Source organism: Nerophis lumbriciformis, linkage group LG11 (assembly GCF_033978685.3).
Source record: "Nerophis lumbriciformis linkage group LG11, RoL_Nlum_v2.1, whole genome shotgun sequence".
Lineage (NCBI taxonomy): Eukaryota > Metazoa > Chordata > Actinopteri > Syngnathiformes > Syngnathidae > Nerophis > Nerophis lumbriciformis.
In genome coordinates this window covers 31,707,185-31,729,569 of record NC_084558.2, presented here as the reverse complement: position 1 = coordinate 31,729,569, position 22,385 = coordinate 31,707,185, and the positions used below count along the sequence as shown (strand labels likewise).

At 38.8% G+C, this 22,385-nt stretch overlaps 2 protein-coding genes across 2 annotated transcripts; one reads left to right on the top strand and one right to left on the bottom strand.

The window, feature by feature from the left end:
* The first annotated feature begins 1,995 nt into the window (after window positions 1-1,995).
* On the top strand, window positions 1,996-17,498 carry ilf2 (interleukin enhancer binding factor 2). The gene is made up of 15 exons (XM_061966800.1): window positions 1,996-2,145; window positions 2,530-2,586; window positions 2,792-2,834; window positions 5,767-5,871; window positions 8,923-9,000; window positions 10,399-10,501; window positions 11,383-11,448; window positions 11,595-11,711; window positions 11,786-11,864; window positions 11,954-12,041; window positions 16,230-16,291; window positions 16,390-16,504; window positions 16,968-17,058; window positions 17,141-17,297; window positions 17,362-17,498. Exons 1-14 carry the CDS (start codon window positions 2,141-2,143, stop codon window positions 17,287-17,289), a joined length of 1,158 nt encoding a protein of 385 aa, XP_061822784.1. The 5' UTR covers window positions 1,996-2,140; the 3' UTR covers window positions 17,290-17,297; window positions 17,362-17,498.
* Window positions 17,435-21,831, bottom strand: pex11b (peroxisomal biogenesis factor 11 beta). Its single transcript, XM_061966801.2, has 4 exons — window positions 21,525-21,831; window positions 18,853-18,968; window positions 18,586-18,787; window positions 17,435-18,506 (listed from the first exon to the last, which is right to left on the bottom strand). The coding sequence occupies exons 1-4, from the start codon at window positions 21,578-21,580 to the stop codon at window positions 18,116-18,118; spliced, it is 765 nt and encodes a 254-aa protein (XP_061822785.1). The 5' UTR covers window positions 21,581-21,831; the 3' UTR covers window positions 17,435-18,115.
* Window positions 21,832-22,385: the final 554 nt, after the last annotated feature.

Genomic DNA, 22,385 nt, shown 5'->3' with positions numbered 1-22,385 from the left:
CTAACAAAAATTGCTTGGAAAATGTTGCCTTATTTTTATTGAGTTAGATCTAGGCAACAGTTTTTACAGACTAAGTCTGTAAAACACCAGAACAGGGAGCAAAGGGATTACACATTTGTATCTCATAATTATGCATTTTCATCACAAACAAGCCCTTCTGGCATGGTCTCTTCTCCACAAGCACAGTTTCTCACCTACGAAATACTTCATCTGGAACAATAAAGACATATGTTACAAAAGGAAATCTCTTTTCCTCAACAATTGGTTCAAGAAAGGTTTTATTTTTGTGAGTCAGCTTTTCAATAAGGAAGGTAAACTTTTTAATTACCAATAATTTCTCAACCATTTTAAGGTCCCTGTGACTCCCAAACAATTTGCCATTGTATTTGATGCCATTCCATCAGGTGTTGTTATGTTGTACAGGGTTTACTCATTTCCTCTTTCTGCCGTTACAATTGTGAATGATCCACTTGACACTCCTGTAGGGAAACTTTGTTTTAATTAGTGGGTAAACAGTCCAACTTTAAATAAATTCCAAAATGATTGAGTGTCTGTCTCCTATGTAATTGCGCTCTGGAATAATGTTGTGAATGACATCTGATGGGTCAAAACATGGTCTCTTCTTAACTTATGAACAAAGTCAAAGAGATTTATTTCAAAATCATTCATCGTTATTACCCTGTAAAGACTGTGATGGTTAGATACAAGAAGGACATTGATGTTACCTGCATGTGTAACATGCACCCAGAGACTGTTACCACCTGTTTTGGACTTGTGAAAGCACTCCATCACTATGGCAGGGCATCTGTCGCTTCATCTTGGACAATATTCATGACAAATCTGTGCTTTGTTTTAAAGATGTGCCATTTGGATTTACGCAGCATGAGAAAAAAATTGGAAAGGAATTTTACCTTTGCAACCTCATTATACCATTGGCTAAGTTTTATATTCATTTCTCAATACCCGACCTGTTTTTGTGCCTTTAAAAAAGAAATAAAACTCTACTTTAAAACGCTCTCTACCCCTAACAACCAAAAAGCTGTGAAAACTATGATGCTGTGTTCCAAATTTGGATTATTTACGGAACTTGTGTGAGCCTATGGCTTTACATTTTGTTACATATGTATATTTTGCATTCTATTTTAGTTACTTTATTGAGTTTACAACCCCCTAGCGCTGTTTTGTACTGTTTTTGTACTGTTTCTGTACTTGTTTTGATTAGTATTATTTCTTGCTTGTATGTAAATGTTGCATATTATAAATAAAGGTTTATAAAAATCAAAACATTTAAGATAAACAATAAACAGTGCTTTGTTCAAAGATGTGCTATTTAGATGTACAGAGTATGAGAAAACATTTGAAAATGAATTTTACCTTTGCAACCTCATTATACTACTATTAGTTTTATATTCATAAATTGAGTTTCTCAATACCCAACCTGTTTTTTGTGCCCTTAAAAAAGAATTAGAAATTTACTTTACAACGCTCTCTACCTCTAACAACCAAAAAACTGTGAAAACTGTGATGCTGTGCTCCAAATTTGAATTATTTACGGAACTTGTGTGAGTCTATGGCTTTACACACACACATATATATATATATATATATATATATATATATATATATATATATATATATATATATATATATATATATATATATATATACACACACATATATATATATATTGCATTCCTCCTTAGTTGCTTTATTGAGTTTACAACCCCTTGGCGCTGTTTTGTACTGGTTTTTGTACTGTTTCTGTACTTGTTTTGATTATCTTATTTCTTTGATTGTATGTAAATGTTGAATACAATTAATAAAGGTTTTGGGGGGAAAATAATAATAAAATGAAATGATGCCTTTTCGATTGTTTTATCTCATATTTTTGACTTACCATGGTAGTTCCGGTCTACCTATATGACGTAACGTCTATGGTTTTCTTAAAAATAAATTACAGTACACGATTGCAGTTGTGTAGTACCACCCCGAACCAGGCAGTGGCAGTAGTGAAGACACCACCGTCTACTTTACAACGTCCACCAGAACAGGAAGCAGAAGGAAAACGCAGCAGCGCTTTTGAGGACGCTTATTAATTCTCCTGTGCCGTTTTTCTTTCGTTACCAAAACGTCGTACGCAATGAGGTAAGTAAAATATATAATATGGAAAATTGAAGTTACATGTATCTAGTTGCTGGTTGTGTACGAGGAAAGTGTTATCTCTCTATGAAGATTCTATTGTTCTCTTCCTCCGAGTGCCACCGAGATGGCGCGGTAGCTGGCCTAGCCCAAAGCTAATTTATCATTTTTGAAAAGGATGGTTATAATTTTTCCTTTTCTAGCTAAACAATACAAATGTATCTTAATCTAAATGCTTCGATCCGTCGTGTGGAAACGAAACTAACGTTAACATGTTGGCGTGTGTGTTACCTTGTTAGCTAGTTTTTTTAAATGAATGAATAAATATGTGTGGAATATTAAAATCTTTATTCTGAACAATGTCGATGTTCTTGTGTTTTTTTTCTTCAGAGGAGACCGCGGCAGGGGTCGAGGAGGCCGCTATGGGTCCCGGGGAGGAATGCTCCAGTGAGTTGAACCACATGGCTGCTTGCTCTAAAATCCTTATTGTCCTACCTTTTGTATTAATTATAACGATGTCATCATTAAGTATTAATATTGTTATTTATCATTTAAAATTTTAAAACAATACACTAAAATGTTGATATATTTTGTGTTTGTATCATAACAGAAGGCATGGTAAAACTGTGAATTGCTTTTTATTCCTGTTTAGGTATCGCGCATTTGTTCCACATATCCCATTCGATTTTTATGTGGTGAGTAAACGTGTTTTGTGCTGCTCTGCATTTTGCATTTGCTTGTCTGATGTGAGATTTTTTTTGATTGCAGCCCTTATCCAATATTACTACAATATATATGCACCGTATTGATTTTTTATCCTGCACTACCATGAGCTAATGCAACGAAATTTAGTTTTCTGTACTGTAAAGTTCAAATTTGAATGACCTTAAAAAGGAAGTCTAGTCTATTATTTAAAGGGGAACTGCCTTTTTTCATTCACAATCCTTATGCAAAACAAGCACACGTTTTTCTTTTGTTTATGCATTCTAAATAGTAAATAAATGCGAGCAAATGTCCGCTTACAATGGGCCTCTGGGAGTCACTCTATTCTGTCTATAAGGCGCTTAAACATCCAAACACCTCCATAAAGGTTTTATATTCATAATGTGTGTACAACAGGTACATTCTAATAATATGTAGTAGTATTTGTATTTTTTTTAATTTTAAGCATATGGCCGCACATTAATTTTAAACTCATCACAATACTACCCTTTTCCTTCAACATCACTGATTACTACTCACTGGTGACATCATGAGAGCCAGCAAACATAATTAAACATAATTTACTGAACAAGTAAATGCTACCCAGTGCTAAATGACTTGCAGACGACCTGAATCTGGGTCGATGTTTTATATGTAGCAGAGCAAGATTACTATTGCAAAAAACCATCATCAGTGGGGTAAAACTAACCCGTCTCACGATGGTCTAAGCCCAGCTCACGTTCTCTATTAGTGGGTAAACAGTCCAACTGTTATGTTGATATATTCCTATATCGATGAAGAATGACTCATAATCCTCGCGAAGAAAAAGCGATTACTGCGGGCATTGTTCAGTAAGTGAGCAAGATTACCATTGCATCAACACATCAGTCGGGTAAAACTAACCCGTCTCACGACAGTCTAAGCCCAACTCACGTTTTCTATTAGTGGGTGAACAATCCAACTAGGATGTTGGAATGTTCCCATTTAGATGAAGAATGACCCATAATCCTCGCGAAGAAAAAAGGGGGTGGAACAAAGCGTCTTTTCAGGTCTTTTTCACCATCTTTGGGTCTAGTTGGCTGTCAGTGTATCAGCTTCTCAGTTAAGCTCCAGATCACATCCTTCTACTATCATTGGGGGCATGATTTATAATCTGAAATAAACTTTCAAGAGATTTGAGGCGAAAGCAGCTCACCAGCTCATGTCAATACAGCAGCATAAGGAAGTTACTTCTCTGAGACTATGGGCTGTTAAAAATGGATCCTTAACGTTAGCACTTATAATAAAACTATCGCTCATATTTACTTAATATTCAAATCGCAAAATGTATGTGTTATGGTCCGAATCGACGGAATTACTTCATGCCTTCCATTCACTCCATTGCAAGCTTACTTTTATGTACGTTTACCATATTTTTCGGACAATAGGGCGCACCGAATTGTAAAGTGCACCGCCGGTGAGCGGGTCTATTCAGGTCTATTTTCATATGCACCGTAACATAAGGCGCATTTAAAGGGCTCATATGATTTTATTTTTTTCTACATTTAAAACACTTTCTTCTAATAGTGGTTCTTTGATCAAAATGTTGCAGAGTAGATTGTTTTACAGACCATCTTCAAGCAGCTTTCTGATCGTCCCTTCAGGATGCTCCGTTTTGCGGGTGGTCCTATTTACGTGACTCCACTTCTACATCGTCTTCTTCCTGTCATCTTTGTTATACCGATAGTTTTTAGCGGTTCCACAGCGAGTTTACAGACAGATATGAGTTAGGACTGTACGCTACTTTGTATTAGAAATGGCAACAGCGGAGGATGAATGCCCCACAACAACAAGATAGAGAAAGGGGAGCTTATTGACAATGGCACTGGCTACAATTGCGGATACGCACACATTTTCAGGCCTCATGCAGATCCCAAATACACATCAGCAAGAACCAATAGGTATGAAAAGTTGGTTTTGCATTATGGGGCGAAACAAAACATTGTATTATTACTTATTAGGTGCCATTTCGAGGTCCTTATGCACACACCACAATACCCGTATGTTGAAGCATCGTACGTCTGAGTATAGTCGCCGTAATGCTTCGCTTTCCATCAAGCAGTGTGGCTTCGTAGCTTGCCAAAGTCGTACTAAAACTCTATGACATATTTTTGAGCGCTGCGTGTAGTAATGTTCTATATTTTCAACGAAACATCAAAGTGTTGGTGTAGCTTGCTCGGGAAGTGAGTTATATTTATATAGCGCTTTTCTCTGGAGACTCAAAGCGCTTTACAGAGTGAAACCGGGTTATAAAGTGCACTGTCGATTTTTGAGAAAATGAAAGGGTTTTAAGTGCACTTTATAGTCCGAAAACTACTGTATGTCTACTTCTCTCTATAAGGACTGATTTTAAAGGCAAAATTCCAAAATAGTGCAGTTCCCCTTTTTAGTATGTCTCCTGTATTAACTACAAATGTGTATTTGTCAATAATTAGCTGACCACCTGATTGTACGTAGTTAACATAGTAATGGCTTAAATAACATTTGTTTTAAGTCTGTGTGAAAACTGTTCAATTTATGACCTATTACCACAAAATAGCATCTGACCACACTGTTTGAGAGGAGAGCTGCTTTGTAAATAGAACACTTTAAATGTTGCACATACATAGCTCTCCTTTCTTTTGTCAAAGTAGGTGTGCTTTATAGTTGTCAAGGGGAGTATAAGATCAACATTTTGACTGATTGGTTAAAAAAACATCAGCTGTCAACCATCTGTATAGTGATCACTCCTTCACAGTTTCATTTTATAACCTTTCATAATAGAAAGACTCCAATAATTATAAATAACTCACAAAGTGGAAAAGTAAAGATGTCATTTAATATATGTGATCGCACATTTATATATATTTCAGTGCATGTAAACACAGTAATCGTTCTTTTTCTCAGTGTGAGATGGCCTTCCCGAGAGTGAAGCCTGCGCCTGACGAGAGTTCGTTCAGCGAATGTCTGCTGAAGAGAAATCAAGATCTGAGCCCGACATCTACAGAGCAGGTCAGTGCTACGACTGCAACTATCAACTATTTTTATAGTCAACTAGCCGTCGAATAATTCAGCTTGAGATATTAGTCATGTGCTTACTACAAAGATGACTAATTCATTCATAAATATTTATATATATATATATTGTAACTATGCTGTTTATTTGGCAGTTACAAAGATAAAAAAACATTAAACCTGTGTCCATTTAAAAGTAAGGACAGGCAAAGTGCCAAAAATACAAAATACAATTTTTATGTAAAAAAGGACAGTTAGTGCCTGCTAGGGATGTCCCGATCTGATATTTGGATCGGATCGGCCGCCGATATTTGCCAAAAAATGCGTATCGGCAAGGCATGGGAAAATGCCGATCCAGATCCAGTTAAAAAAAACTCCGATCCGTGTTTTCCAACGCACCGATTTTAAATACCGTATTTTCCGCACCATAAGGCGCCCTGGGTTATAAGCCGCGCCTTCAATGAACGGCATATTTCAAAACTTTGTCCACCTATAAGCCGCCCCGTGTTATAAGCCGCATCTAACTGCGCTAAAGGAATGTCAAAAAAACAGTCAGATAGGTCAGTCAAACTTTAATAATATATTAAAAACCAGCGTGATGTGGGCGCGCATGGAGTCGTATATCAACATGGACGGAGCTGCGTGAAAAAAGCCACCCGGCCTCTTCGCGTAAACTTACCTTAACCACTCGCTCATCTTTTCTTCATCCATCCATCCCTTCGAGTTAGCTTTTATGATGACGCCGGCTGGAAAGGTCTCTTTTGGCAAGGTCTTCCTTTTGAATATCACCATGGGTGGAAGTTTCTGGCCATTAGCATGGCAAGCTAGAACCACAGTGAAGGATGACTTCTCATTCCCTGTGGTGCGAATATTCACCGTACGTGCTCCCGTTGTATCCACAGTGCGGTTCACAGGAATATCAAAAGTCAGTGGAACCTCGTCCATGTTGATAATGTTCTCTGGCCGGATCTTTTTTTCAGCTATCTTGTTTTTACAATATGCACGGAAAGTAGCCAGCTTTTCTTGAAAGTCTTTAGGCAGTTGCTGTGAAATAGTAGTCCGTGTGCGGATGGAGAGATTGCGTCTTTTCATGAACCGGATCCCTGTCGCTTAGTAGGAGCCATTTTGTGGTCTTTACAGATGTAAACACGCAAAGGAAATGAAACGTAATATCCGCGCGCTTCTTCTTCTTCTACGCGGGCGGGTGGTTGCTTACAGTAGAAGAAGAAGCGCTTCCTGTTCTATGGGGGCGGGTGCTTGGCGGTTGCTTGCGTAGAAGAAGAAGCACTTCCTCTTCTACGGGGAAAAAAGATGGCGGCTGTTTACCGTAGTTGTGAGACCGAAACTTTATGAAAATGAATCTTAATATTAATCCATATATAAAGCGCACCGGGTTATAAGCCGCACTGTCAGCTTTTGAGTAAATTTGTGGTTTTTAGGTGCGGCTAATAGTGCGGAAAATACGGTAATACAATCCACTTTTCTGCTGGTCCCTAATTTCCGTTCCGCATTTTCCAGCACACTTTCAACACATCCACAGGTCTGTGGATTCTCACGCAGTTGCTTTTAGCTGCTGGCATTACACGACAGGCTCTTCTCACTCTTTCCTGTCTCCCTCTCACAGACAGCAAGCGCACCTTCTTACACACGTCACATACTGTCACGATATACGTCACATACTGTCACGTCATACGTCACATACGTATACGTCCTCCCCGAGCAGAGAGGTAGCAGCATGGCTAACGTTAGCTGTGATGCTAGCGCAGCCATGCGAGCAACGTTCCCTCTTAAGGTGCGCGCCTCAAGCGTCCTCTGCGCACGGCAAATAAATGCCACGCACAAAATAAAATAAAAAAATAAGCGCATAACAATTTTCGACACATGGACACGACAGAGAAAACAGTTTTCGTCATCATTGTTCAAATATTGTAACGTCTTTCGAGACGCTTATCTCCATTCGGTGCCACACGTCCACATCATCAAAATACCGAGGCAGACATTTCCAGATCAACACCGTATGGAAAAAATAGTGATTTCTTTAGTTGTGATTTCCTTCTCTGCATGAAAGTTTAAAAGTAGCATATATTAATGCAGTATGAAGAAGAATGTTTTAATGTAGACACATAGAATCATCATACTGCTGTGATTATATGCATCAAGTGTTCATTCAAGGCTAAGGCAAAATATCGAGATATATATCGTGTATCGCGATATGGCCTTAAAATATTGCAATATTAAAAAAAAGGCCATATCGCCCAGCCCGAGTTCAATGATGCCATTTCTGTTTGTCATGTATAATATATATAATATATATATATATATATATATATATATAATGTCTATTTTGTGTTTATCCTTGAATAAACAGGTCAGTTTCTTGTTACCAACCATTGTGTATAATTCAAACTCCCCTAATTCAGCTGGCTAGTTGTTATCAAGAGTACTAAAACCCTTTTCAACATGATTCTGACAACTAAGTAGGCTAAATAACTTTAAACTTTAATACATACTCGGATAGGCCAGTATCGGTCAGTATCGGTATCGGATCGGAAGTGCAAAAACAATATCTGTATCGGATCGGAAGTGCAAAAACCTGGATCGGGACATCCCTAGTGCCTGCTATAACAAACGATAAAACAACAAAACTAACTTCTTCAAAAAGAAACAAGCATGTTTGAAAAGCTGCACACTGGTATATTATTAACTCCTGATATTTTAGCAATCTAATAGACTCAATGTATAGAATTGTTTAATTAATTCTTAACATTTGAGCTATCTAATAGACTGTTTTATCTTATGATATGCATTGGTGTCTGTTTTGTGTGTGACGTTTGTTATTGTGCTTTTCTTCATTGCACGGCAAATTGACGCTGTCTTAAAAAGTACTTGAATTGATTTACACAAGGTTTAGCTGTAAGACTCTGGCTAAAATCTATTTTCCGCACAAGTTTGTCTCACACTTGTTTGCAAGGTAACTCGTAATAATCGCTATCACTTTCTATAATGTATTCACGTTGCAAATGTTAATGGTCTATTTCTGCATTTTAGTCCTCCATCTTGTCCCTTGTGACTAAGATCAACAATGTCATCGATAACCTGATTGTTGCCCCTGGAAATTTTGAAGTGGTAAGTTCTAGTTTTTACCTCACATTAATTTAGGTGAGAACTTTTTGGGCCGTATATTTTGTCTGTGGTCATCAAATGTACTATGAATTATGGCAACTAGTGGGGGGAAAGCATGACTTTGCTGTAGTAATCATTAAAATATTTACATCCACCAAAAACGGTTGACACCCACGTGAAGCAGCAAAAAGGCAATGTTTAACGCCACACTGCATGGCTGATTAATGGGGTCATGTACCGTAGAATCTTGTATGAGAATCTCCTGGCCTCACCCAAAACATTGACAATGGGTGGTGGATGGGTCAGTATGACAATGACCCAAACATTAAGCCAAAACAGCGACTCGGGAGGAAACATTTTGTCGTTCTCGACATTTTGGGGTTTTAAATGGCTGTCAAAGTGTACCAACTTGTCGGTATATGTCCTCAGACTGCTTCTGTCGAGGTGGGATGCACAATTTATGATGTACAATAAACTTCCAGGACGCTAGTTGATCATGTCAAAATTGTACACAGGCTTGTGATCACAGCGCCGCTATAGTTCGTCTGCATTAGCGCTTAAAATAACAATATCACTAATACGTGGTTAATATTAATATCAGAACATGTAAATGAAGTATTGTTGGTGGATGTTTGAAGGGTTATTTATTGAATTTTATGGGTTAAATAGAGGACCTGTAAGTGGATATTTGTTAAAAATCCGTCTTCGTCATGTCTTTTATGATTGTGAATGATAGGCAAAATAAAATAAAAAAGTGCAGTTCCCTTTAATACTCAATGCTATCGTACCATGAGATTTTGATATTGTTACCATTCAATTAAAAATTAGGAAAACAATACTTCAATAACCCACCACATAAATGCTACAATATAATTACATTTATACAGTTCTATATTTTGATATTGAAGCTCTAACAAATGCATATACAATCCATCCAGAATTAGAGGAATACTTATCGTTGTGAAATGTTACCATTTTTTAATAGTATCAGCTTTATTTTGTGGTGACACTTTCGAGCTTCGCTGATTCTTGTCTGAAAAACTTTGTTAGCTCAACACATGGTTGAAAGCGCTTAGGATTACGCAACATTTTCCACATATTCTGTAATTTATTTTTATACAAATACCAGCGTTTGCAGCAAAAGTTACTTATGCACATTTCACCTATGCTGGCGTAACTTTTTTTGTGCGCAACAGCCTTTTATAACTGGGTTTCTGGTGTGTATGTTAAGAAGCACAATTTGATGCCAAATCTTTAAAAAAAACTTATGTGAAAAACAAATAATTCCACCCGGGAAATTCAATTAATGGCCCAGCATGAGTGTTTGGGAACTGCATGTATTCACTAATCACCTGACTATGCAGTTAAGATTTGTCATTTCAACATTGTGTGTATTTTCAGCAAATCGAGGAGGTGCGTCAGGTGGGCTCTTACAAAAAGGGTACCATGACAACTGGACACAATGTTGCTGACTTGGTTGTAATCCTCAAGATTCTTCCCACATGTAAGTGTTTTTCTTTGCCTCTAATTTCAGTTGGTTTGGTAGTTGACAGCAGCACTTTCCTCCAGTAGCGTTTTTACATATGAGCCAAAATATATTGTTCTCTAGGGGGTGCAGCAAGGATGAAGGGAAAATTGTGTCCAAAGGAGGCTTGCCATTATGCCATCCAAGTCATAAACACTGCTTAACACTGTCAGTTCTAGTGATGCATAAGAAAACAAAGTGCCGTGCATACCTTCACTGATAATGATAATAAATGCATTTTATATCAGCCTGTGACTCAAAGATCATCTTGAATTTCTGTCTTTTGTACCTATATTTGCTAATTATGTGCCACGCACAATGAATACATGGGTACAAATATTATGGCATTGCAAATATATTTTTAGAAATAAAATAATTTTACGAAGTGATCACTCCAAATTTGTGCGTTCTTTGACTCGATCTGCTCCCTTAGACTGAAGTACCTGCCACTTTTCTCATTGTCTTTCGTAAAATCTTGCACTCTTTCGCCCTAATTGATTACCCCTTGAGGAACTCTGAAGAAACTTCTATCCCTTTTGCGATTTGAATGGTTCCAACAGCTTAAGACAATGCAAGCATCGGACATTTTTCTTCGAGAAAGGCAAAATGCTGCTCCGAACGTTCTGACAACAGACACTCGCTGGCCCACCACTTAAAACAGTGCTGTACGGTGTGACAATTTTACTCGCAAATGTGCGAAAAGGGATTTTAACCCCTAATCGCATTTGGCTCTTAAAATAACCCCATCCAAATTTTAAAACTACAGTAAAATTTTCGCCCATTTGTATAGCATGTTTGAAATCAATTTAAACCATAACCAAATGATTATTAGTAAAAGTATGTCACTGCATGTATTTTAGTGGAGGCGGTCGCTGCTCTGGGCAACAAAGTTGTGGAGACTCTTCGCACCCAGGACCCTACTGAAGGTACCACTGAGGGACTTAAGATACATACAGAAGTACACAGCGTGTACTTCCTGTACATTTGGGTGTCTAATGCAGTTGGTAGTACAAATGCTGTGGATATTCTCACATTAGTGCTCATTGTTACCTGACATTATTATGTGTGTCAGTGCTGTCCATGCTGACCAATGAGACAGGCTTTGAGATCAGCTCAGCGGACGCCACCGTCAAGATCCTCATCACCACCGTCCCTCCCAACCTCCGCAAGCTGGACCCCGAGCTTCACTGTAAAAGCACACACACACACACGCATACAGATAAATCAAATAATGTGATAACTACTTGATTTTGTTGTCTGTAGTAAACATCAAGGTGCTGCAGAGTGCCCTCGCTGCCATTCGCCATGCCCGCTGGTTTGAGGAGAATGCTTCTCAGTCCACGTAAGGAAAATCTTCATCTCATCAGACTTAGCTTCTTATCCAAATAGATTGCATCAGCTAAATATCAAATCAAATATTCTGATATTCAGGGTGAAGGTCCTGATCCGCCTGCTCAAGGACCTCAGGCTACGCTTTCCTGGATTTGAACCTCTCACTCCTTGGATTCTAGACTTGTTGGTGAGACACTGAGACCACTCGTCTGCTTATTAATGATAACACTTCTTTGTCGTCGTTACTGTACAGGGCAACTTCTATGGGTGTGTAGAGGTACTGCAGGGAGCCCTTGCAATGTTGATACACATCTATAAACTTTTATCATTCAAAATTCAAATTTATTTTTAAAAGGTAATTTGAATGGTTCCAACAGCCTAAGACACTTCCTGTTCAGTGCAAAATAAGTGTCAGAATAATAGCATGGCAGTATTAAGTTGCTTTCAGCAACTAAAAAATTGCACCCTTTTTAAAAATAATTTTGATTAGCCATAACAAAGATTTGTGTGTGTTCAAAAACCGTGTTGTAGTGAAAACATTCAACCAAATTATGTTAGCGGTACATATTGAGAAAGGTTGATAAATCTTTCATCACTCATTTTTGTGTTTTCTGACAAATGCGAGCAATGCTTAGATTTCAGTTCTGTGTACAACCACTTATGTTAGCCAGCCAGTCCAAGGGTTATCGACATAAGCGGGTTTCACTATATAGAGGAATGGGTACTGAATTCTGTATTTGATAAGTGGCAACCAAAAACGGTACCTGACTTTGATGCCTTTTGTTGCCCGTTATGCCACTTCCGGTTGCGGACTTTGTGGGAAAACCGGCGTATTCGTAGCGAAACCTCTGGAGATAATATTGCAATTTTCCATTTCAACAAAAAGTGCTCAAACGTCAGGCTCTACTTTTCAAAATGCATTAGCTCTATGCTAATTTACATTGAATATGCCATACACGTGCTACTGATTAGCATTAGCCATTTTATATGGCGAATATGTCACCCCCAAAATTAGTAAACAGGACTAAAACTAAGGTGCAAGTTACATTTACAATTATGCCTGGGCCTTATGGCCTAAAAAATAAATCTCCAATTTTTTTCACAAAAAATTCGATTGACCTTTTTTTCCGATTTTCCTCATTTAAAAAAAATTAACACAAAAGACTGAGATAATTCAAAACACGTTTTTCTTTTATTTATTCGAAAACTAGTAGCTTGATATGACACTGCGTCTTACTCTTAGCAAAATTGTCATTTGTACTATGTTCTTTTTTGACCAGATATGAATTGTCTAATTTATGGAATCCTTTTTAAAGAACTAAATTAAGAGCTTCCGCTGGGAGGCAATTATTCAGTTTAAAATAAAATACTTATGGGGAAAAAAACATAGCATTGCAGATTGCATATAAATAAACAATAATCTCCAACATTGAGATTAATAATGTGCAAACTTAAAACTTCTTTCTTGAATAAAATACTTTGTTAAACAAAAATGTAGCATTGCACACAAATAAACACTAATAAAATAGATACCTAAAATCAATAAGTAGTACATAATCAATCAAATCAATAGTGTGTAATTAAACCTTATGTTTTGAATAAAATACTTCCGTAAATAAAAATGTTGTATTGTACATCGTATGCAAATAGATAATAAAGTAAACTATTGAGAGTGCTATGGTTTTAGTGAGTGTATAAACGCAGGCTTTTTCATTGCATGTGCACCACATCCTGGCAATGTGCAGAGCAACCGCTTTAGTGATTTGTGCCTTGTGCTCATTTCTTATCGCACACAGTACCTTGTGTGAATCAGTGATTCTCAAACTGTGGTACGCAGACTACATCAGGTGGTGCACCAAAAATGATGTGACTCGAGCCGTTATCAAAGGTCTATCATTGTGACGGCGTGGCGCAGTGGGAGAGTGGCCGTGCGCAACCCGAGGGTCCCTTGTTCAATCCCCACCTAGTACCAACCTCGTCATGTCCGTTGTGTCCTGAGCAAGACACTTCACCCTTGCTCCTGATGGCTGCTAGTTAGCGCCTTGCATGGCAGCTCCCGCCATCAGTGTGTGAATGTGTGTGTGAATGGGTAAATGTGGAAGTAGTGTCAAAGCGCTTTGAGTACCTTGAAGGTAGAAAAGCGCTATACAAGTACAACCCATTTATCATTTATCATTTATTATCAGCCTTCAATGGACGTCGTTACAATCCGATAATTGCAGGCATTGGACAGGGCGTTATATCAATATTTTTAATATACGGTAATATATTTATTTTAAGCTCCAAATTAAAAAATAATATTTTTTTATATTGATATAGATTGAATTTGCGCTGCAATCTTTGATGTTTTGACGCGGATAACGCAAAGATCACTCTGTCTGCACTGAGAGCTGAGGCCCTCCTCCATGCACAGAGGTGGGCGGGGCGAGATCTCCGCGCGCAGGTTCACTCAGTCTTTAAACACGAAAAAAAACATCAGCGTGGAAGGAACTAGTCAGTAAAAGACAACAAATCTATTTTCTCCACCTTCAAATCTGACACAAACTCGAGTACGTGAAGCTGCATGTTAAAACAGCCCAGCAGCACCACAAACTCAAAAAGATCAATGCTCGCTTCTTTTTCCTATTGTGTTCCACATGCAAATAAAAGTGGAGCGCTATTACTAAAGCGATGTCCCATCACATTACTAAAGATATGTTCCTAGTTCCAGGAGTTAAAAAAAAAAGCTGATTTATAAATAAAAAAAACTACTGAAAATAATTTACTCGTTTATGAGTTTCCAAGTGTCCGCTACTTTGCACAAGAAGCACTGACAGAACAAATGGGTGAAAATGTGTTTAGCTGCTTTAGCAAAATTATCACCTGCCACACAGCATCCTAGAAGCTGTTGTTGGGTTGGTTTTCCTGGCTAAAAACATAGAGGGAAGAAGAATTACGTCTTATAAAAATGTTTAACTAAAAGATGCTTTTGTTACTAAATCATTTTTAAGTTGCTGCTGATGTTTAAAAATATTCTTCTTAAACCAGGCATTTTATTTAAAATTTTGTTATTTTGTATTTTTGTGAATAGCAGAGGGTTTAAGCATTGCTCAAGGTATGTTTTAAAGAAGATAACAAATAAAAATGTTACTTCAATTTATTTAAGATATTTTATTTTCAAGGGTAATATTTTTAATGTGCATCCATTTACGCATGAAACTTTGGAAAATTACAAAAAAAATTGTTTGGGGTAGGTAATATACTATATGCATACATATTTAGGTTTCACTTTGTCTAAACTCACTTTCCGGGGAAAAAATCAGCATACAGTATGTATATTGTTTATCGATATTTAGCCAAAATATATTGGGATATGAGTTTTGATCCGTATCGCCTCGCCATACTGTAGGCCGTAGTCGACGCCAAAATAAATAGGACACAAGCAGAACCATTTGACTCACTCATTTCTATCACTCAGCACACCTGAACCGATTTTTCTCCGCCTACCTCCGCCCTTTTCCAGCCTCCCAGCCATTTAAAAGGCATAACACATGCACACAGACAAACATAGGCAGAGAAAGCTGCAATGTTGCCTTCAACGCCATGGGAAAACAATATGTATTTTAAACATTGAATAAACTACATGTGGAACATAACATAGGACTCAGTCCTTTACAATGTAAATAAATAGTTTACTATGCTGGTACTTGGAGAGACGAGTGTTTTCTGAGGTCGTACTTGGTTAAAAAAAAAGTTTGAAAAATTATTTTGCTGAAGTAACCTGCTTTTTAGCTGGTGTTTGTTTGTTGTTGGGGTCTTGTTTGCTTAGTAAAGAGTTGCATTTCCTGCACTCTACTGGAGGCTTTGGTTTGAGATGCTGGATTAAGTTTGTTGTCTTTTTTTTTTTTTTTTTTTTAAACAAACTTTGCAGCGTGCAGTCACTTGTTCCACGCATGTTGCTTCAAATCTAAACCACAAACGACACTCTTTTCTTTGAACAAACGTCTTGCCTGTGTTTGCATTCACCATGTTTTGCTAGGTTTGCGTTTTACACAAAGGAAATATGGGGGCAGACGGAAGCTACTTGGGGCAAAAAATATGCCCCAAGAGGAGAGAAAAAAACAGGTTTCTTTTCAACTTTTTTCAACAAAAATCACTTATTTTGTAGGGCTCAACAAAAGACAAGACTGCCATGTCCATCTTAATGGCAACACACCTACGACAAGATATACAGCACAGTTAATATCATCTCAATGTTAAATGTCAAATAAATTTATATTATTAAACAAATTAACATTTATGGTATTTAGCAATATTTAACTGTACCTTTAACTGGCAATACTGTGGCATAACCTTTGAAAGACACAGTCACGTAAGTGTTATGTGTGTGTTGCAGGGTCACTCTGCAGTGATGAATAATCCATCCAGACAGCCTCTTTCGCTCAACATGGCCTACAGGTCAGTTCCTGCTGACCTCTCCTTTGCGTGGACGGTCCTTTGATGTTGTGTGGTTTTGCATGCAGTGTAAAAGTTTTACATTTGTGTGTCTTTTGAAGGCGTTGTCTGCAGATGTTAGCCGCCGGTCTTTTTCTGCCGGGCTCAGTGGGAATCACTGATCCATGTGAGAGCGCAAACTTCCGAGTGCACACGGTGATGACTCTGGAACAGCAGGTGAGGAACTCAGGGATTTTTTTTCCCCGATAGTGTGTACTATCATTGTTATATGTTGTTTCCCACAGTCTGCTAATTAGCATAATTGTAAAGTAGTCACTGGAGCACTTGGTAAATAACAGTTAAAGTTGCTTGTTGCACAGAATATATGCTGAATATGCGGTTGTGATGCTATCTACTGGAGGGAGTTGTAACTACACTATTCAGTTCATTCATTACTATTTGGTGAATGTGAGCAAAAATATTACAAAAAATAAAATTTTAGGGTTGTCTGGTTTCTCCATTTTTTTCTTGTATGCTTTTCAGCGTGTTCTTTTTATGTAACTGAACTATTGTCATCAATGAATTTCTCTTGGCGATTAAGAGTTTGTTGAAGTCTAAGTTGCCGTACGACAAGTATTTCCAATTACCAGTACAAATATCAGTTATCCGTCCCTATACAAAATGTGTGTGTTGTGTGCAGGACATGGTGTGTTTCACTGCTCAGACACTGGTGAGGGTTCTGTCCCACGGAGGTTACAGAAAGATCCTCGGCCTGGAAGGAGATGCAAGCTGTAAGACATTCCTCTCATTGGGAACATTTACATCTTTGCTCCATAGCGCCTTGTATAAAGAAGCCATTTGAAATTGTTGCAGATCTGACAACTGAAATGTCCACATGGGACGGTATCATCGTCAACCCGTCAGAAAAGGCCTATGAGAAACCCCCAGAGAAGAAGGAGGATGATGAAGTTCTGGAGGAGGCAGGAGATGGAGAAGATGACAGCATGGAGACCCAGGATTGACAAGAAAGGTAAGCATAGAGAAAAATGTAAGTCTTTGTGCTTCCTACATTGAACTATCTGCCCTTCTTACAGTTAAAACGAACCCGAGGTCTAATCTGGATGCAACACGCATGACCACAGTTTTTTCATCAAAAATTGGTAACAGTTGTGGATTTGTATGTTTTTTTTATTTGAATCTGTTCTCAAATAAATTTCTGTTTTTAATGATATTCTTATCAGTCATTTGGTTTAAAAAGATGGCAATTAGGTCCAGTCAATATAAACATACACAGAAAAAGGAAGTTATACTTTCAGTTAGACCTACCAAGGCTCAAATGTTACTGACAAAATCCATTTTATAACAGTAAGGTGTCCAAACTTTGCACCAAGCATTCAGAAAATTTAAATGGATACATTTTGTAGAATTTAGACTTGTAACAGCAATCCAATTTAAGTCAATATATGCTATGACATTTGACCAAAGACGTTTAGCTTTATTGGTTACAAAGTACATTATTGCAACATCTAATACTTTAATTGTTAATGTAATATGATTATGCAGATAAACATGCCGTCGCCGTTTTGGACACACTTTATACAGGGGAACTGTAAAAAGCACAAGAATTATGATCCGACATTTGCCATATTGTGAGTAAATGAACATTAAACGTCCATGGTACACAATGAAGGTACATTAAATTTCTGCATTACATATAAAAATCAGTGCATACATTTTATAGGTAAAAGAAGCGAAAACTGTTAGTTCTGTTTGCAGTGTGACCTTTGCTCCTGAGGACAAGAGTCTAGATCCAAAACCAGAAACCTCAGGAGAGTTCTCGTGTTGACTTCATGGTTTGAGTTTAAGCCAAGGATGCAGGATGGTGAGGATGGAGAAGACTGAGGACGCCAGCCCACAGACGCCCACAAAGCCCCTCCCAGTAGGGTACATCCCCAGGCGGTCCAGAGGGATGAAGATGTCGCACGTGTTCCTCAAGAGGTCGAGCAGCAGCGGCGGGTTGTTGTGCAGTACTGTGGCCAGCAGGTGGAGCCGTCTGTGCAAACATGTCAACAGGTATGGCAGGGCAACGGAGGCTGCGACTGCAGGTGAGGACAGGTCGGGGCTAGGGTCTCGCGATGGAGGAAATTTAGCTGCTCTCTGCCGTGCTTCACGCTCCATCAGAAGATGGAGCTCGTACACGTCTCGAGTCAGGTTGAGGATGAGCGCAAACAAGTAGTACCTGCCGTACGCAAGAATATAGTCTGTCTCACATACTAGGATAGGAACACTATGTAGCGTAGAGCTCATGTTCTACTTACTTAAAAGATCTCTGGCTCCACTTGTGCTGGTCCACTTTGGAGACGACGCCCATCTTTCCGGCCCACAGGACGTTGTCACAGGCAAAGTACATGGCTCTGTTCAAGTGGCTGACGGTGATGCACAACCTCAGCACGCCGTCGGAAAGGTGGACGCTCCTCTTCGCAGCTTCCACGGCCTCCACAGAGTTCCCCAAACGCAGTACTACAACCACACAAAGCAGTGTTCAGCAACTCGCACGGCGTGACGGGGAAACTCAGCGCACTTACGCTTTCTCGTCAGGCTCAAGTGAGCTTCCAGCTGGCCCACAGTCTGGGCAAGTTGAGCTGCAGCGCCACCTTTGTGTAGTGTGTATCCTAGCAGTGTGCAAGCATACTGAGCCGCCCTGAAATCACAATACTCGTCACAAAAACTACAAACCTCAGATTTTACACCTGATTGAAGCATTTTCTACCCATTCAATTAGAACAGTGGTTGTCAATCTATTGTTTTACTAAGTACCACCTCAGAAAACATTTTGGCTCTCCAAGTACCACCATTTAAATACTGTAGCCTAGTAGACCTTAATATTCATTAAAACAAGGCAGATTTTTGTCCACTTTACCATTACACACTGTTTGAACAGTAACACTGTTTAACTATAGGAAAATAACACTACTTTATTCAGGTGACCCTTCAGCGTACCACTACAGTTTAAGAATCACTGAATTAGAATAACAATTTATGTAGCCTCATTTTATACATAATTTACTTATCTCACGGTTTGATTTAGCACACTTGGAAACGAGTACCGAAGAAGTCCCAATTCAGTGACAAAAAACTTGCGAGTTTTGAAATACGTTCATGAATCGCACATCTTTACACACTTTTGATTGATTGATTGATTGAGACTTTTATTAGTAGGTTGCACAGTGAAGTACATATTCCGTACAATTGACCACTAAATGGTAACACTCGAATAAGTTTTTCAACTTGTTTAAGTCAGGGTCCACTGAAATTGATTCATGATACAGATATATACTATCATCATAATACAGTCATTACACAAGATAATCATCAGGGTGTATACATTGAATTATTTACATTATTTACAATTCGGGGTGTGGAGGGTTAGGTTTGGTTGTTCTCAATTGTTGATGACTGATAACAGAGAAATGGATATTGAAACAGTGTAGGTCTGACTTGGTAGGATATGTACAGCAAGTAGTGGACATAGAGAGAGAGATCAGAAGGCATAAGAAAAGTATCTACATTTGATTATTAAGAATCTGGGGAGGGTGTTAGTTTAGGGTTGAAGTTGCCTTGAGGTGTACTTTTATTGTGTTTTTGAAGGAGGATAGAGATGCCCTTTCTTTTATACCTGTTGGGAGCGCATTCCACATTGATGTGGCATAGAAAGAGAATGAGTTAAGACCTTTGTTAGATCGGAATCTGGGTTTAACGTGGTTAGTGGAGCTCCCCCTGGTGTTGTGGTTATGGAGGTTAAGGAAGTAGTTTGACATGTACTTCGGTATCAGGGAGGTGTAGCGGATTTTATAGACTAGGCTCAGTGCAAGTTGTTTTAATCTGTCCTCCACCCTGAGCCATCCCACTTTGGAGAAGTGGGTAGGAGTGAGGTGTGATCGGGGTGGAGGTCTAGAAGTAATCTGACTAGCTTGTTCTGGGATGTTTTGGAGTTTAGATTTGAGGGTTTTGGAGGTGCTAGGGTACCAGGAGGTGCATGCGTAATCGAAAAAGGGTTGAACGAGAGTTCCCGCCAGAATCCTCATGGTGCTTTTGTTGACCAGAGAGGAGATTCTATAGAGAAATCTCGTTCGTTGGTTGACCTTTTTGATTACCTTGGTTGCCATTTTATCACAGGCAAGATTAGACTCTAGAATGGAACCTAGGTAGGTGACCTCATCTTTCCTGGTGAAAACAATGTCACCCACTTTTATCGTGAAGTCATTGACTTTCTTAAGGTTGATGTGAGACCCAAACAGGATGGATTCTGTTTTACCTAAGTGTATGGATAGCTTGTTGTCAGCGAGCCAGGTGCAAGTTCTACAGAGTTCAGCACTGAGGATTTTCTCCACCTGTGACTTGTCCTTGTCTGATACCAGCAGGGCCGAGTCATCCGCAAACAAGAACAATTCAGTCGCATGCCGATGACAAGTCGTTTATGTATACTAGGAACAGTAAAGGCCCCAATATACTGCCTTGGGGGACTCCACAGCTCACTGAGAGGGGGGAGGGACACGGTGCCGTTCACCTCTACCACCTGTTCCCTCCCCTCCAAGTAAGATTGCATCCAGCTCGATGAGGTTTTGTCAAATCTGATTGCTCTGAGCAATCGGATATAGCGTGGTCAACGGTGTCAAAGGCCTTCTGAAGATCCAGCATGACCATGCCGCAGTATTTGCCCGCGTCCACCTCATGTTTGATGTGGTCGGTCAGATAGAGAAGACATGTGTCAGGAGTGGTTAGTTCTGAAGCCGGATTGGAAACGCATTCATCATGAGCGTTTTGACCGCAACATTCATGCAAAAGTGGCATATATGTTTTTACTTCTGAGTGTGAATGCATCCATGCACTAAAAAGATTTAAGTGTGCTAGTAAGGATGGTGTTTTAAAAAGTTTGGGATGAAGTAAGACGCTGTAGCTTCTCAAACATTGTTCCTAACGGTAGCAGTGGTGCTAGTACAGGCTGTACAATTGTTTTTTTTATGTGTAAACACAGTGTTGCTATTCAAACAGTGTACATTGTCCAAAACTATTAAATGCTTTAAAAATGTTTTTAATAAAATACTTAGGCCTACTAGGCTACAGTATTGGTCATGATGGTGGTCCTTGAAGAGCCAAGAGTTGTGTGAAGTGGTACTTGGTGGAAAAAGTTTGAGAACCACGGCATGGTATATTTATCAAATGTGACGTGAAAGAAACATGTTGGTGGAATAAATACCGAATCATTTTCTCCTTGGCTTGACTCTGCGAGTTGAAGCGAAGCCATGAGTCCATTCTGGTCGACACAGCTAATTTTAACTTTTAGCTGTCAAATCGAAAGCGGTGGCAACCGTTAAAACTGTCCGTTCGTCCTCCAGAACTTAACAAGCAATTAGCGTGTTACTTTTCAAAAGAGCGTGAACTTATGAACACAACATGGTTTAAAAATGTCGCTGCTCTTGTTGTATTTCTTTTCCTGGTCCGTTTCACTGCTGCTGCTTCTTTCTCTTCTTCATTTTATAGCTGGTCGCAACCAACGTTATAAGTGCATACCGCCACCTACTGTACTGGAGTGTGTATCCTCAGGGTGAGTACTTGGGTTACAGACTTGGTATGTATACACATCAAATATGTATTTGCACAAAACCACACATAACAAAAGGGGAGAAAAATAAATAGATAATAATGATATAATAAAATAAAAATAACTATCTTTAAAGTATTATAGCTGTGATCTTAAGATATCCCCCGTTTCACTGCGACCTCTCCGCATACGTAAAAGGACAATTAGCAGCGCTTGTGAGGCTCTACCGCCTCTTGTGGCAAGAAGCGCCAACTACAGTAAAATGACGGACAACTAGCAGAGTTGTTTAAAATGATTTTATTTTTAACTGACTGTCTCAATAAACATTAATTAAAACAGAAGTATGTTCAGTATGTGGGAGTAAATCCACAAAAAAAATTCCATGACTGTACTGTATACGGATAATTAATATTACTTTTTGGGACCTTTTAATATTGAACAGACCATAGTGAATGTCTGGCAGTCTTCAGCTAGACAACCAGACCTCGCTTTGGAAATTCCAACTGGCCAATGGAG